At 31.5% G+C, this 16,739-nt stretch overlaps 1 protein-coding gene across 5 annotated transcripts in view; it reads left to right on the top strand.

Annotated features, from left to right (window-relative positions):
* The window catches only part of LOC135128144 (triple functional domain protein), a 180,400-nt gene that overhangs the window by 69,980 nt on the left and 93,681 nt on the right, over positions 1-16,739 (top strand). For all 5 annotated transcript variants that reach the window (XM_064055028.1, XM_064055031.1, XM_064055029.1 and 2 more), the window contains exon 10: positions 16,103-16,467. In XM_064055028.1, the coding sequence (XP_063911098.1) occupies positions 16,103-16,467 (365 nt within the window). The remainder of the gene's footprint in view (positions 1-16,102; positions 16,468-16,739) is intronic.

The raw sequence follows: 16,739 nt of genomic DNA, 5'->3' as shown, positions 1-16,739 counted from the left end.
TTATTCAATAATCCTCAGCTAAAGTTTTAAAATTAATTATACTGATGGTACTATAAAATGTTACATTTGAGCTTAAAAAGTACGTAATGAACCTCTTTGAAACCTTGGTAATTTACTGGATCGTAAAGTTTGGTAATTGCTTTAACTTCAACTGGAAAAATAAGTACCGAAATATTTACTGCAAAGCAAAAATATGGTATATGTCGAATGCACGGAGAATTAATAACCTTTTAAAGAGCGAAATACTGTATGAACTTTTCAGGCCAATTTTTCAGTAAGAAAGCTAGATAAAGTCACATACAATGCAAATAGCGATGTTACATCTGAAAAGTTTGTTCAGTAAAGTAAACCTTATTTGAAATATATATGTCAGTAGTTTGATCATTTATCCGCATTTTTAACTTCACTTATGCAAATTATCTTATCACTATTATTATTGTACATCCTGAATGATTGGTAAGGGAAGTATGGTAATACGATCATTCTGACGAATTTACAATTCCATACTTTCCCGGTAATGTATCGTGTAGACAATATTATATTGTATTAGAAGTTTGCCGTAGTAGTTTATGTCATCTATCCGTTGGTCCTGAATTAATTACTAAACAATTTTGTTTGTACTTCAACATTATCAAGCAGATGTTAAAACGTTAACAAAAACTTGTCTAGGGATTGGTTAACTTTGCACTAGCAAAATTTTACACTTTGGCAACTAAAAACGAACTTCTTTAAAATTGTAGTTTCAAAAACTACGGTAAAGTACCTACTATGTAAATTTAAGAAATAGATAGCTTTTCTAGAGAAATATTATTAGAATAGCACTTATTAAATTAGACGTTGTTTGTGTATTAATTAATAACCACCTAAAAACAAATGGTTGTTAAAAATATACCCCTGTTTATGTAAAATTCTGGCATACATTTGCGCTATGATTATTATTTTGTGTATGTCAAAATGCGTTTATCTTCACCAAGGAATTAATGAAATCACCTCGGAAAAATATTAAATATACTTTATTGAAAAATAATACCTTTTTATTGTTTAGAATCGCTTACTGTATAAGAGTCAAAGCATTATATGAGGGAAAGGCTGATCTAATATCCTTTATCAGCAAGGTGATGAAATCATTTTTAAACATACAGAATTATTCGATGAAAAATGACACGTAATATATATGCGGTGTTGCTGCGCTTCAGATGAAAAGGAAGTTCGGTCCAAATAACTCCAATCCTTATTTATCATAACTTCAAAATATTGTGATAATTCAATCAAACGTTCGTCTGCATTTACACGTAATTGCTTGTGCCGATTTTCAAATTTGTGTTAAAATTTCGAAATTAATTACTAGTGGAATGAAAATTGTTCCATTGATATTATGATTCCTCATAAATAAAATCCCAAACAATTTTTGATTTTTATAATTTTACTGTACTGTTCGGTGGTGGATAAAGCTTTGTATATAATCTCTGGCGCAAACGGGCTTTTCCAATCCTAAATGATTTACAATACTCGCATTCGCTCGTGCTGCAAATTTCATCTGTGGGCTGGAAAACCCTCCGTTGCACCCTTGATATTTGCTATATATATATAAATTGCTATTGTTTTTATGGTCGTGTTGTATTTGTTTTGAATTATTGTAAATGGAGTGTCGTCAAACGATCTATTGATTTTGTAGATAAATATGAGCATCATTCAAAATAAATATAAATGTAATAGCATATTGCTAACCAATACGAAGACTTACAAGTTTCTGGAAAAAATACTTCATCATGATCAAGTAAAATTTTAGGAAGAAAATTTTGATTTTTTTAAATTTAGAAATAAAGAGGCTGGAACTCACTGATCTTTGCAGTTAAATCCACATAAATAATGAGATCTTGAGCTTAAAACAGGACAATCGAAGCTATAAATATCAGACTAATCTACATTCTGAAAAAAAAAATGTTGTTAGTCCCGAATTTGATTAAAACTTCGTCTAACCCTCGACAGAAAAACCAACTCTTTTATTATGATGACCACGTGCATTTAAGTACCGATTAATAGATTTCACGCACGACATTTTGTAAATGACAGCTATACTACTTTTTATTAGTTTTTGTTTTATTCACCGTTATTTTATTCACTTGATTAAATAAACGAAATGCGCGATTCACAAGTCATTCACCTCCCGTGTAAAATGTATATTTTTTGGAGAAATATTTGAAACAACTTTCCGCTTCTTCATGTTTGTATTAAAATGGTAGGCAACAGCTAATATTCTAATGGATGCCTCCAGCGCTTTAATAAAGGGATTACGATTACGCTCTAATAAACGGTACTTTCAGTTGAACATCCGTTAAATTCATGTTGTATGTATCTGTGGATGGTTGCTCTGCAAAATCCGCACGAGTATGTTGAATTTGAGTTGTGACTCATGACATGACCAGACGCAGGTAAAATTTGGGGCTGCTGTCTACGGAATTTCTGAGGTGACCTTTTGCGCGAACTCGCGCTGGTACTGGAGTGAGTGATATCACATGAACATCAAAGTGTGAAGTGGTTTTATTATTACCGATAAAGGTCTGGTTATTTCTATAAAGCTTTTTTACAGCGCAGGTATAAGCCATAAAAGGATTATATAAAATTCATGATTTATAATCTTACGTATGGCAGCGTGTCATTTGTGTAATGTCAGCATTTCAATTTCTTTTAGAAAATGTCACTGGGGTGAATAGTCGCGTATGTTGCTTTTGCCAGCTTTTCTCCAGAAACCGTTTCCTTTGTTTTATTTATGCTTGATAAAGTTTTATGGCGGCTCACACAATAGAGAAATTAATAATGTTACTTAGCGTAATAGATAAATTAGATAGATTAAATCTCAATTGGAGCTACTCTACGGGCACTATTGATGATATAAATTAATGGAGATACAAACTGATGGAATGTGATTTATGTTGACGAATTAAATTAGTATCGTTCATAATTTTCGACAACATACAACTTCTATTTCGAATTTCATGGGGGTGCTCCCCCTGTTCATCCGGTGTTAGGGTTGATTACTTCAATCGATGCCATATGTGTTAACGTTTTGAAAGTCTTGGAATCCACAGTTTCATCAAAATAACTGTTTTGACTGAGGGGTTGATATTGGGGGAGAATTTCACAGATGACTGTAGTTTTGAGGACTGAATTTTTAGTGCCTATTATTGCATTGTTTTTATTTTATTGAAACTTTCGAAAGTTTAAACACCACAAAAATTTAATTTGTTTTTCACCTCATGTTATGAATGTTGATACTTTTCACCCCGTGTTTGAAATGTTGACTGACACGGTTCCGGCAGCTCTCAAATTAAATTTTTAATATTTCAGCTGACATTCACCTGATGAATTCAGCTCATATTTTTTTGGTTTGAAGAAGGTATATAAAACATTTTATGAAGTGAGTGATACGAGTGACGTGCTCACGGCAAAATGTATAAATGAATAAAATAAAATGATAAAATTTGAGTGCTTGGCGTACAAAAATTTTACGAAAATTAACTATAATATGATTTTCGTCGAGATGCCTTTCGTTTTTAAAGTCCTGTCCGTTATTGTTCTTAAAAAGTTGTCGTTTTGCTTCCTTTTCATTCTAAAGGTATATTAAATCTATAAAACATTTTGATATTGCAAACTAAGTTAAAATAACGTGATCCATATTTATACTAATATCGAAAAAATATCACTACGGAACATTACGTTAATAACATATTGAGGAAAAGGATTGTTTGTTAAACTTATGTTTTATTTAAATTATTAACAGTGATTAAAAGTTGACATTGAATTTTGAAGAACCTAGTATATGGGTAAAAAATTGACAAGATTTTTTGTTAAAATATCTCAGAAAGTTAGTATTACGCTAAATTATTTTTTATTTTTGCCAGAATGTTTACATACTAAAATTGGAAATAACTGAACACGTAATAAACCTAAAATTATTTGCTGCAAAAATATTTCGAAGTACTATCTAAAAATATAAAAAACGTATATCATTCCATTACAAAATAGCTATAATTCAAAACCCATAACGTTACAAACAAGTGCATTAATGTATTTGTTGTAAAATATTTTTAGTTTTCAACCAATTAGTAATTTATACGGTATATCGATGAATAAGTGATAAAATTTAAAATAGCAACTTTTTTTTCTTCAAAGCTAAGATACTAGTTGCTGTTCGAGGTGTCAAAATCGCATTAGAACTCTACTGCCAGTTTATTATCACACAATTTCTTTCAAATTGAAGGCGTGAAATTATACATACATCCATCGTGATATAAGCCGAAAATTGGAGACCGAAATTAAGACCGAGAGTGCCAAACAATGTAATGATTAATGCAGGATTAATAGTTTACGCCCCTCGCATAAGAATGAAGCATGTTGAAACTCATCAGAATTCATTTGTTTTTCTGCTGAATTGGGAGTTACATAGGCAGAATGTTTTAAAGTGAACACGTTGTACATTCAGACAATATATGAATGCGTGTTTTGTTGGACGAAATACAAACGTCAAATCTCCCTTTTACTTGAATAGAGTGCTCTTAGGGAAGGGCTTATTCTTCGGAAATAAACCCTCTAATTAGGTCTGAAACGTACGAGCACCTCAACAAATTCTTTTCGAAGCATGGTGAACAAACAACCTTAGTCTTTCATCATCTGTTTCGTTCTTTAACACTGCAGTAATTTCACGTCTCATCCGAAGCCTCTACGCCTTTTTCAAACCCTCTAAATATAAGACAAGCTTTTAAATATTTGTTACGCTCCATGAGTTTCGGAGACTGCTGATTTACTTTTCTAATTTATGCAAAATGTTCTTCCAATTTGACTTACAAACAAATTCAAATCTTGCAGAGTAAAAAGTAATAAATAAGTCAGGTATTTATTTCAGAAATAATACTTACAAAGACTTTAGCAAGTTGTAGTTTTTAAAAATAGGTTTAAAGTAGTGCTGCGTATTGTTACCATGAATTCGACATGATAACAATAAATGCACTATTGTTTAAATGCGATCACTGTTGCGAGACGATTACACTTTGTGTCACAATGTCCATATTATTTGATACAAAAATAACAGAGCAGATCAACATAATTGTATGCCGTCGTAATTCAATGTAATACATTGCATTCTCGTACGTAGGCGATAAGAGGGTGTTACGATACATTTGCGAGGATGTTCACACTAGAATTGTGGTTGATTGGATTATCCTAATTGTATTTGAGTGATTCATCAGTGCTATATTTTTTTGGCGTTGCTGTTGTCTGTAGAATAAAATGATTGCTTTGTTGTATATACTTACGTGGATAATTTTTAAGAAACGAATGTTTGATTAGTTTTATCATTTCATTCGATTGTATTTATAGGTGGTTTATGACCTTAATATTAACTTTAATTATACGGGTAATCTCGGAGTTAGGAGAAACTATAATTGCCATAAAATCATGCTTTAATTGTGTTAATTATGTATTTTTTTACCTTTAGTGAGTTAAAAATAGCGTGGTACTAAATATAATAAGATAAATTAACAATAGAAATCGAAGCTGAAAAAGGGACAGTGAAAACCTTATTTTTTTAGCGCTGTACTAGTTGTAGCGATATGAAATTAAGTGGAGTGTGACGCCGTACCGACATATAAACCTCAAAATAAGTAACTACTGTATTTGGTGCACTTTATAAGCACGTGTAGTTTATGAGTCCGCCTTCATTTTTACCCTAACCATGTCGATTTTGGCAAAAAAAAATAGCAATATAAGAGAAACGTTAAATGCTCATTAGCTCGGTGGGTTAGATGGTCGTGCTAATAACGTGCTAATAAAGTGACTCCTATTATCTATGTTTATTTTTCTAAAACACTAGATTTGTTTGATTGAGATATAGAAGTTCTGTGTAATAACATGAGACTATTTTTTTTTAATTTGAAAAACACTCATTATTAAAAAAAATAATTCGAGGATGACAGATAAATCTTGATATCAAAAAGTCGCCTCTATGGCGTTTGTACAAAAAATACTTGTTTGCCTTACTTGCTGCTTTTTATTTGAATTTACCTCCTCGATGTATAAGTAAGGTAGTTAAGTATTAAGTTTTACACGATGTGACTCAAGATTAGCTAAAACCCGAGAAGTTAATGGAAGACGACCAAATAGCGTTAAGTATTTATGAAGTTAGGAACTTATGGGGTTATGCAAAAACCTACTTTCTCCAAACTTATATGCCGAAAATATTATTTTATGTGATAAAATAAGCTTGATAGACTTAGAAATAATTGTTTTCATTCACGATTGGTTACCCTATTGGAATACAGGTAACTTTTGAATGCTGCGTTGTAAATCTTATCTTTAAGCGAAAAATTGGTCATGTATTTTAGAGCAGTTTGCATTCTCATGATAAAAGTTAGTGAACATTCTGCACTTTCCTCGTACATAAAAGGAGATTTATACCCTATTCAGAGGGACAGTAAATATCAGAAAAAGTATAATCAGACGTCTAATTTCGTAAGACCTTTGTTGAATAATGACTGGGGGCAGCTGGCCGTTGACCTTGGACAACACTTCTCATCCAGATCTAACTCTCCTGGGGGAACCGACGCTCTCCTACCCAGCGAACACAATCAATATTGCTAACTGCTGTGTATATTTCACTCCCGTTTCCGTAACATTTTCGCGCTTGATAATCCTTGGCATTTCAAGATTATTCATTACGCTATAATTACAATCAATATTTTGAAACGAAAAATTGTGGTAAACAAGCGAGGATGCTGAATGAAAATAACGAAGCTAATTTGCATTTTAAAATTAAACGAACGTGTAGGTATTTTCGGGAAAGCTAATAAATTCGTTCTTAAGACTTCAGTACTCCAGGGTATTCAAAAAATAAGCTTGAGGTAAAAGGATAATATGAAAAATGGTATTTAGATGTTATTGACTTAATAAACTGAATGCCGTTGCAGTTATAGTTTTTAATGTCAACATACTCCAAAATTTTGATAGTACCAATAATTATTTTTTCAAACTAACATCTACCGCATCAATTGCTTTTGAAAAATAAAAATTATAATTGAGGTTAAAGCAGCTAAAACATAATTCGCTTATCAAAGTTTATCTTTATCCTTTCCAAAAATTGTTCCAAATAAATGTTACCTAAAATGTGCAAAATATTATAGGTATGTAGGTTGACGTCCATATTTTTACTTCCCGAGCGTAAGCAAAGGAAGTATTGTAATCGAGTCCGTCGGTCGACTCTCTACTTTTACGTTTTCTCGATCTTTCATGACCCCTAGAAGACGAAGAAATAGGTCTCCCATTTCCGTCTGTCTGTCCGTCTGTCCGTCTGCCGTCCCGGATTTTTATCAGACAGATAATCTCCGAAAGTACTGGACCGATTGTTGTGAAATTTTGTACTTATATTAGGAATATCATGTAGATGGTAAAACGCTAACCAAAATTTGTCTAATCATCCCCACCACTAATGCGATGACGTCACTTCAAAATTGTACATAGTAAATGGGTCTTAAATTGTATAAAATAACATAGTCCTACACATGTAGTTTACGACTCCGAATTCAGTTTTTACCCGAAACGTCCAGATTTTTGGAAAAAAAATCAAAATCATAAAACAACATTTTGCAATTTAATTTTGAATCTGCTAACCCGAATGTTTTAAAATGTTGCAGATGTTTTAAGGCTCTAAAGAGCATCATAAATCTTTAGTCAAAATATATTTGGTTATCCCCTCCAAAAACTTGATGACGTCAGCTCAAAAGTTTGCCGAATAAATCCTATCTAAAATGTACAAAATATTATGCGTCTGTACTTGTGATATATCACTCCATTCATATTTTTTGGATTTGCATGTACAGGGTGACTCAAAAAAATTAATGAATGCGCAAAATTTATTTTACTGATTTACTCAGGAACTACAAAACCGAATGCTTTGAAATCTTGAAGATGTTTTAAAATTATCATGAGCATGGTAAATTTTTGATCAAAATGTATTTGGTCGTCCCCTCCTAAAAAATTTATGACGTCACCACAAAATTTTGCTGAATTAATCCTATCTAAAATGTACAAAATATGGTGAGTCTCTTCTTGTCATTTATCATTCCATTCAAATTTTTTCGATTTGCATATACAGAGTGACTCAAAAAAATTAATGAATGCGTCAATTTATTTTATTGATTTAATCAGGAATTACAGAACCGAATGCTGTGAAATGTTGGAGATACTTTAAAGTTATCATAAGCATGGTAAATTTTTTATCAAAATTTATTTGCTCATCCCCCCCTAAAAAAATTGATGACGTCACGCTAAAATTTGGTAAATAAATCCTATCTAAAATGTGAAAAATATGATGAGTCTGTACTTGTGATTTATCATTCCATTCATATTTTTTCGATTTGTATATACAGGGTGACTGAAAAAAATTAATGAATGCGTCAATTTATTTTATTGATTTAATGAGGAATTACAGAACCGAATGCTTTAAAATCTTGGAGATGTTTTAAAGTTATCATAAGCACGGTAAATTTTTTATCAAAATGTATTTGCTCTTCCCCCCTAAAAAATTGATGACGTCACTCCAAAATTTTGCTGAATAAATCCTATGTAAAATGTACAAAAAATGATGAGTCTGTACTTGTGATTTATCATTCCATTCATATTTTTGGATTTGCATATACAGGGTGACTCAAAAAAAATAATGAATGCATGAATTTATTTTATTGGTTTAATCAGGATTTACAGAACCGAATGCTTTGAAATCTTGGAGATGTTTTAAAGTTATTATAAGCATGGTAAATTTTTTATCAAAATGTATTTGCTCATCCTCCCTAAAAAATTGATGACGTCACCCCAAAATTTTGCTGAATAAATCCTATCTAAAATGTACAAAATATGATGAGTCTGTACTTGTGATTTATCATTCCATTCATATTTTTGGATTTGCATATACAGGGTGACTCAAAAAAAAAAATGAATGCGTGAATTTATTTTATCGATTTAATCAGGAATTACAAAACCGAATGCTTTGAAATCTTGGAGATATTTTAAAGTTATTATAAGCATGGTAAACTTTTGTTCAAAATGTATTTGTTCATCCCTCCTACAAAAATTGATGACGTCACCCTTAAATTTTGCTGAATAAATCCTATCTAAAATGCAAAAAATATGATGAGTTTGTACTTGTGATTTATCATTCCATTCATATTTTTTAGATTTTCTTAAGAGGTGGCTCAAAAAAATTAATGAAGTCAATTTATTTTATTGATTATATTAAAGGCAACACTTATTATTAGTATTATATTGGACCAACCCAATTTGGTAGACACAAAATTTTTTAAAGTAAAAACTCGGTTGAAACATAAGGGTAGCACGTTTATTTACATCGACTTTAACATTACAGACGTGCATTTGTTTTATGCGCTGACTATAGGTTCCGCGAATGTGGAATAGACATGTTTATAATCAACCAATTGTGAATTTCACCGTCAAAAATAAAAATAAAACCCAATGTTTTATATAATAAGCGGAAGTCGAAGCAATAAAACCGATGGTCGTTTTGTTTACAGTTTCTCTGTTTGACTCTCACGTATGCTGTTACGCTTGTCATCTTAAATTAAGAATGTTTATACATAAACGATTTTCAGTTGCCGTATACGTGAGTAAATTGTTTCGTTATTTTATTGATTATAAAAAATCAATATTCAAAACGACCCAATTCATTTTCCCGAAAATTTGGGAATACAATAATTTTATTCTTAGTATTACACTACATATATCCCAACTGATATACGTGTCCTTGCAAAAATGTTGATGACGTCATCACAATTTTTTTTTAAATTCCCACTACAAAAATGTAATGAGAAAAAAAAACACAATAGGCATGCAGTCGTCAAGTTTCCGACAGCGAGGGAAGTACTGTCTAAACTCTTTAGACCAATTTTTTTATTGTACAATTATGGCCCGAAAATTGTTTCTATTGTTTTGTATGCAGTTATTGTCTTGAAAGTGAAACCACAAAAAAGCATCCACACATATAATTTATACTTTCGGATATAAATAGAATTTTCTTTGTGTCTTCTACGTAATTGTTGCATTGTTTAAAATTCATTTGACAGTTCCGACTTCTTCAACGTAAGCTCATCATTTCAGTTTTCTTTCAAACAACAAATTCCAAAACCGTTTCTACCGTCATGTGTATGTAAATGTTTCTGAAAATAAAAACCAAAGCTGATTCAGACAAAATTTGAAATGTAATGTTGTGAGCAGAATTACTTTATTGAATAAATTGTTATAAAAGAACCGAAATTAACGGATAAAAGATATCAACAGCCGCACAGGAATTTAAAACAGTTTCACGTAAAAAAGTGGTCATACTTTGTTCGTTGCAACCGTCACCGCAACGTATGTAACATTTTAATTTTGTGTTGTACGAATCAGACATTTTCCTAGAAACTTTAACAACTTTAATCAGTAAGCATTTTTCTTACTCATATTCGTAGAAGTAATTCATTCTTATTAGGTTGTACAGAGCATTTGTTTTCAGAATGATGAGACGCCATAATATTAAGATTCTGTTCTTGCACTTGCATTTTTGCAAATGGGCTTGAAATATAGAATGAGTAAGTTATTAAGTTCAAAATTACACATATTTTTGAAGCTAATCTAACATTCGTTATTGTACCGAAGTAACTTCATTTATTTAATTCATTTTGTTTAATTTTGTTTAAATTGGGCAAGAGTCACTAATAATCTTGACTAGCGTAAGGCATTGAATTATTCATGCACAATTGTTTCAGTTGTACAAGAGGATGTTCTTAAAGACGTGATTTTATGCACGCAGAATTAAATGCACAGTTAATAAGAATTAACCTTTGTAGGTAAATGAGAAAGCGTAATAACGGTGAATTCTTTTTTATACGATAAAATCAGAGCAACACTTCCTTTGTTACTTTGTGATAAGTCAAAATAGTTTTCGCACAGGATAAAATCATGCATTCATGATAACAAAAAGTACACAAATTTTGTTAAGTATATACTATTTAAGTGGAATGTGGTTAACTTTACATATTAACAGAAAATGTACCTACGCATCACGTAAAGTTTAAGTACAGTTGACAATTCTTTAAATACCGTGAAACTCTTAACGTGTTACGAAGATGAGTGAACGTTCTCTAGAGACCGAAGAAGATAATAAGAATATCAAGTCTACTTCCCTAGTTTTATCGATCAAGATGTTTGCTGTTCGTATCGCCTTACTCTGTGCTAACATTGTCTGTCAAGCCCACATTGTTCCGAGTTTAAGCAATTAATTAGCGATGCGAATAATAAGAAAATTAATGAAAGTTGTCGCAACTTGTTGGTTTATGATTCGCTCCTATAATCCACTGCATAGAACAATGGCAATTTTGATTTTAATTGTTCGGCAGATTGATGTTATTAATGCGAAAAACGAAATATCTTATTTATTACTCTGTATTAACCACACCTGAGATTGTTGCAATTAATTTGTTATGGCTCGTTAGTGTTTGAAAGTTTAAAAAAATCTCTTATTGTTGCTAACGTGACATGTTTAATTCTAGAATTCGTGATTACACTGAAATTTCTAACACTGTTTGAATAAATATTATTGTAATCCAACGGGATACACGTAAATCGTTTCAAGCCTCTCCAAATCTCAGTAAATAGACTGTAAAAAGCTCTCACCTTTCTCTAAATTGATTCCACGCGATAGATCTTCGAAGATGATTTATCTCACTTTGTAGCTAAGTTACCGAGTGATTTTCTTTTTTCTACTATTAAAATTCACCCTTATGGAGAAGTCACACATGCGAAGTGGCAAGAGTTTATTCCAGGAAATATTTTCGGTATGGGGTTGCAGTGGTTAAATCCAGCTCATAAATCTTAAACTCATCTATGCCATATGCGACCCTTTAGATATATGGCAGGTATCACTTTCATAGACTGGCGTAAAGAGATAAACGATTGCCGACGATTGAAATAAGGGGATGTTTTTATGTCTTTAACTTGATTCGCCATTACTGGAAAGCGACTGTAGGAGTAGTAAAGTGCCGCTTTTTATTTTTGTAAAAAGGGAATCAGGATCCATTTTAATGGAGATTTCTTTGAAGATCTTTCAGTTGATGGTTATTTATATGTTAAAAACTGTGTAGGATAAAGCGTTTTGTGTTGCTTTCTAAAGCGCTTTAACGTGGTCATAAACTGGAATCTGCAATGTAATTGCAAGTGGTTTCTATTATGTATTGTTGTTATTTATGGCTTTGTTAATTTTTAAATCAGTTTTCAGTTCTAAATAATTTAAGTAATAAACAGGGTGTCTATAAATAAATGTTAATTCCATCTATTTTTGAAAATGTAAATTTGTTAAAGTTTTCCAGCTCGCTTTATTAACATGAAAAGTAATTTGACAGGTGACACTTTGATTATAATCGTAGTTTGACACAGTGGCAAAACTCAACGCCGAATTTTTCATGTAATAAATAATCATTTTTAAACACTCTAGCAATTTAATAAATGACATAATATACTTGTTTTTATTTTACTAACATTTCATGCATAGAGGTGAATAGTTCTTATTGTTTCCTCAATATTTACTTAGTAAAATTTTATTTTAGGTGGGACATAACAATTCATTTCTTCTTAAGATTTAAGAAACATATATTTTTTTATTTCGTTGTTGCACACAAAATTACGTCAACTTAATTAAGATTAGGTAGAACATTTATGTAAAGGAATAAAATATTCAACATTCAGATTGTTTGATAGTTTCTGATTTATTTTAACACACTGACGTCGGTTACTAAGATACCATAATGTAGTTTGTAGCAGTATAATGAAAATAATATTAATTTAGTTGTTTTCTCATTAGAATATCGTGGGAAACACAATCAAATGCATTACCGAAGTCCCAAACGGATTAGATTCAAGAGATTGAACAACATTATTGGCAAAATCTAGAATTGTTGATATAGTAGAACGACCTTTGCAAAATTCATGTTGGCACTTCGATAAGATATTGTTTATTTGTAAACAATCTAAGAACAGTTTCTGTAATATCTTGGATGAAAGGGGTAGAAGGGTAGATAGGAATGTTAGTAGGTTTTTGTAATAAATTTTATTAGTAGGACAGAAAAACAACTATCTTTGGCGTTCCTGTTACGTAGCATCTCTTACTTGAACGCAGTACAGTCGATTTTCAGTTGTTCGACTGTTTAGTTATTTGTCAAAAACCTATTGGATCAAAGGAGGACTCGAGCAACAATTTAGTCGATAATATGCGCACATAGAAACACACCATCATGCATACCTTTGTTTACCATAATCGATACAGGATCATGAATTGCAGTATGCAGCGTATTATGAATAGATTGTGCGATTAATAAAAAATGTTAATTAACATGATCAAGAATTGTATAATAATTATTTTGCCTATTGTTAGTTTTGTGATTATTGATAATAATGGTTCACGACGCTCTAGACTTATTTTTATTATAAAAAACATTTTTTTTTCCTGCATTCATTCTTCCTTTTCAAGTAGAAAACAATTTATACCGCGTTTTACAAGATTCAAGATGTACCTTATTTTTAATTCTGTAGTGCCATATAATGTATAACCTATATGCATTTTTGATCAGTTCTAAGCTTCCTCTCTTTTCATATAACTACATTTTTTTTAAATCTTCGAAATCACGTTTATGTATAACTACAAAAATAATTCTAAGGGCGTAGTAGGGCCTATATTGCCGATCTAAGTTTTATCGTAAATATTTTTGAGAATTCATAAATTGAAGCATTTTCGACAGGTGGCAAAAAAATTGTTTTAGATTTTTGAAATGGTGTAATTGTGTTTGTACATCTATTTCAATGATAATATATGCCTATATATGCAGGTGCTCAAAAAATGGCACACCAACTCATTGGTACATTTGACGTTCACTTACAAAAACAAAAGATCGATTTAGGTAGATGGATCAAAAAACATGAAAAATTAACCACCGTTGTTAGATTCACCCTCAATTTTTGAAGTGCTTCGTAATTTTATTTTAAAGCAACGATCGATAGAGACAAGATGATTTTGAATAATGAAAGTCCGATCGATTTAATGTATCCAGTAGTACGTTTTGAATTAAAATATGGTGAAATATCGAAAAAAGAAATTAAACTGAAGGGCTATGTATATCTTCTCCATTTGGGCCCAACAATTTCTTAAATTATTTTTTTTCTGGTCCATAAACAGTTCTTAACAACGTGTCAGAATTTGTGTCCCATTTTTTGAGCGTCCTGTATATCTTTATTTAAATAATTTCGACAATATTAAAATATTTTCAATTTCAGTTTTAAAAAGTTGGCATGTTTTAGCGTTTTTCTAAAATTGTTTTTTTATCGAATTTGTACCAAATCTTACGAACACATTGCGTGCTTTTATACCATAAATACACAAAGAAAGCAAGTTAATTTAATGCAACACTGAAGCACTTTGTGTTAAGTGAGTTCGCGTAAGTGCTGTATGTTGCACACTTCCAAAATCATTATCAGGTAAACTCATTATCTTCCTAATTATGCATTAAAATTCAAAGAGTCGTATAGTCAACAGGAAGGCAACAGGCACAACATTAAAATTATAATACTTTTTATTTTATTTTTGTCGGTATACATAGATAGCCGTTAATGTGACAAAACTACAATCACAAGCCTATTTCAAACAAAAGCTGCATATGCTATTCCGACGAATATAAATAATTAACACGTTATTCAATATCTGATTTCGATTTGTCGTTTCATAGTATTATTACTATAAGTGTAATTATTATGAAAGATAACAAGCGGAAAGTATAAATAGTTTTAGATTATTGAGCCAATTATTGGGAATACTAAATTGTGGAGCATGGAATTGAAACTTACGTTTAATTATTTTGATGATAATTTATCAGATGAATCTGTACTTTTAATTGCGAACTGTGCAGGTGTAAACTTTTTATTCTACTTGCACATTTTGTGAGTGACCACGCTAACAACACTTTGCAATTAGCGAGAATTTAACTAAAATAGTGCAGAGTACACATTGAAAACTTTGCAAGTTACGAATGTTGAATTGAAATAACGGAAAAGTAACGTAATGTGTAAGTTAAATGAACCTGATTCTAAATTAAACAGTTGAATGAAATGGTACGATTTTCCACAATATAGGTTTATTACATTTTTTTTGTACGTACGGTTGAAACCAATGGCTCCTTTAATAGGTCTCCCGTTTCCGTTTCTCTGTCTGTCAACTGTGTTGATTTTTATTAGATAGATAATAATCTGCGAAACTACTGGACTACTATGATAAAATCTTTTACTAAGCACCTCAAAATTTTGCATGGTAAATGCTATTTAAATTTTACAGATTTTGTTGTTTTTCCTCAAAAAAATTAAATTTGTATGATAACGTTTTGTAGTAATATTAGGAGAAAGTCCATGAGCTGTTATAGCAATTTATGTAAGCCAAAACTGACTTAAATGACCATCAAACATATGAAGATTAATTAACATCCAATAAGTACTTGATCTTTTGTGGATTGCATATAGTTTCTACTACATCTATGAATTTTTCTGTACTTTTCTAATTTAAATTTTTTCCCACCGAAATATATGCATCCATTATTTTAGCAAATTTAGGAGCGCCATAAAAGAAATACTATAACATAAGCGAAAGCAGTTATACTTTATTGATTGATTTATATGAAATGACACGTATTTTGGAGTTTCAGCATTAGAATAAAAGTAACATAAAAACCAGAAATGTATAGCACCTATACGTCTCCAGAATACAGATGAACTGACTTTACGGTTGCGGTTTTCATTCTGTATTTGTCATAAAGATTACTGGTTTATTTAGCGGCATTAAATCGTAGAGTTCCTTTCACAATACACCTAATCTTCCTGGAAAATACTGTCCACGACACATCGATTAACAGTACTCTCTTCTTTTTCTGAATCTAAATTTATCCGCAAACTGTTACTGACTTTGATGGAGCTTTTTTACAGCGGATTTTAAGCAAAACGCTTGAATGGACGTTTTGTTTTGTTTCAGAACACCTACACCAACGCCGATAAACTCCTCGCAGCCGCGGAAGAATTGGCTCACACCGGTGAATGCGACCCGGATGAAATCTATTCTGTCGCTCACGAGCTAGAAGCCCATGTTACATCTTTTGCCACGAGGGTCGAACAACGACGACGTCGATTAGACTTAGCAGTACTCTTCTACACCCACGAAAAAGAACTTGGCAATTGGGTCGACGACCTCAGACAAGAATTACAAAGTGATGAAAGCATCGCTGAAAGCTTAGAAGCCACCGAGAGGCTATTGGAACAGACGGCCCAACACAGAGATCAAAGCTTGGATGCTTGCGCCTCCACCATTGCCCAGGGAGAAGCTCTGCTTCAGGAACTGAGGTAAGTTGTTGTTTATTTTATTCCTAGATGTAAATAGTGCTTTTACGGTTATAGTAAATCGTAAATGGTACTTAAACAAATTGTTCAGGGACAAACAAACTAACATATATATGTGTATATGTATATACACGTACGTATATAAATGTATTTGCATAGACTCATGTTTATGAAATTTTGCACGTAAATGCCACACGATTTTTTTAAGTTCTTATGTCCGGTTAGTGTAACTGTCCTGTATTTCCGGCTGTGTTACTTCCATTTTAAAAGCAGTA

This window comes from Zophobas morio, unplaced genomic scaffold, assembly GCF_036711695.1.
Source record: "Zophobas morio isolate AGI-343-1 ecotype UQ-CSIRO unplaced genomic scaffold, CSIRO_AGI_Zmor_V1 ptg000012l, whole genome shotgun sequence".
NCBI lineage: Eukaryota > Metazoa > Arthropoda > Insecta > Coleoptera > Tenebrionidae > Zophobas > Zophobas morio.
Note: the sequence above shows the minus strand (reverse complement) of the source record. Positions and strands in the feature narration are given on the sequence as shown.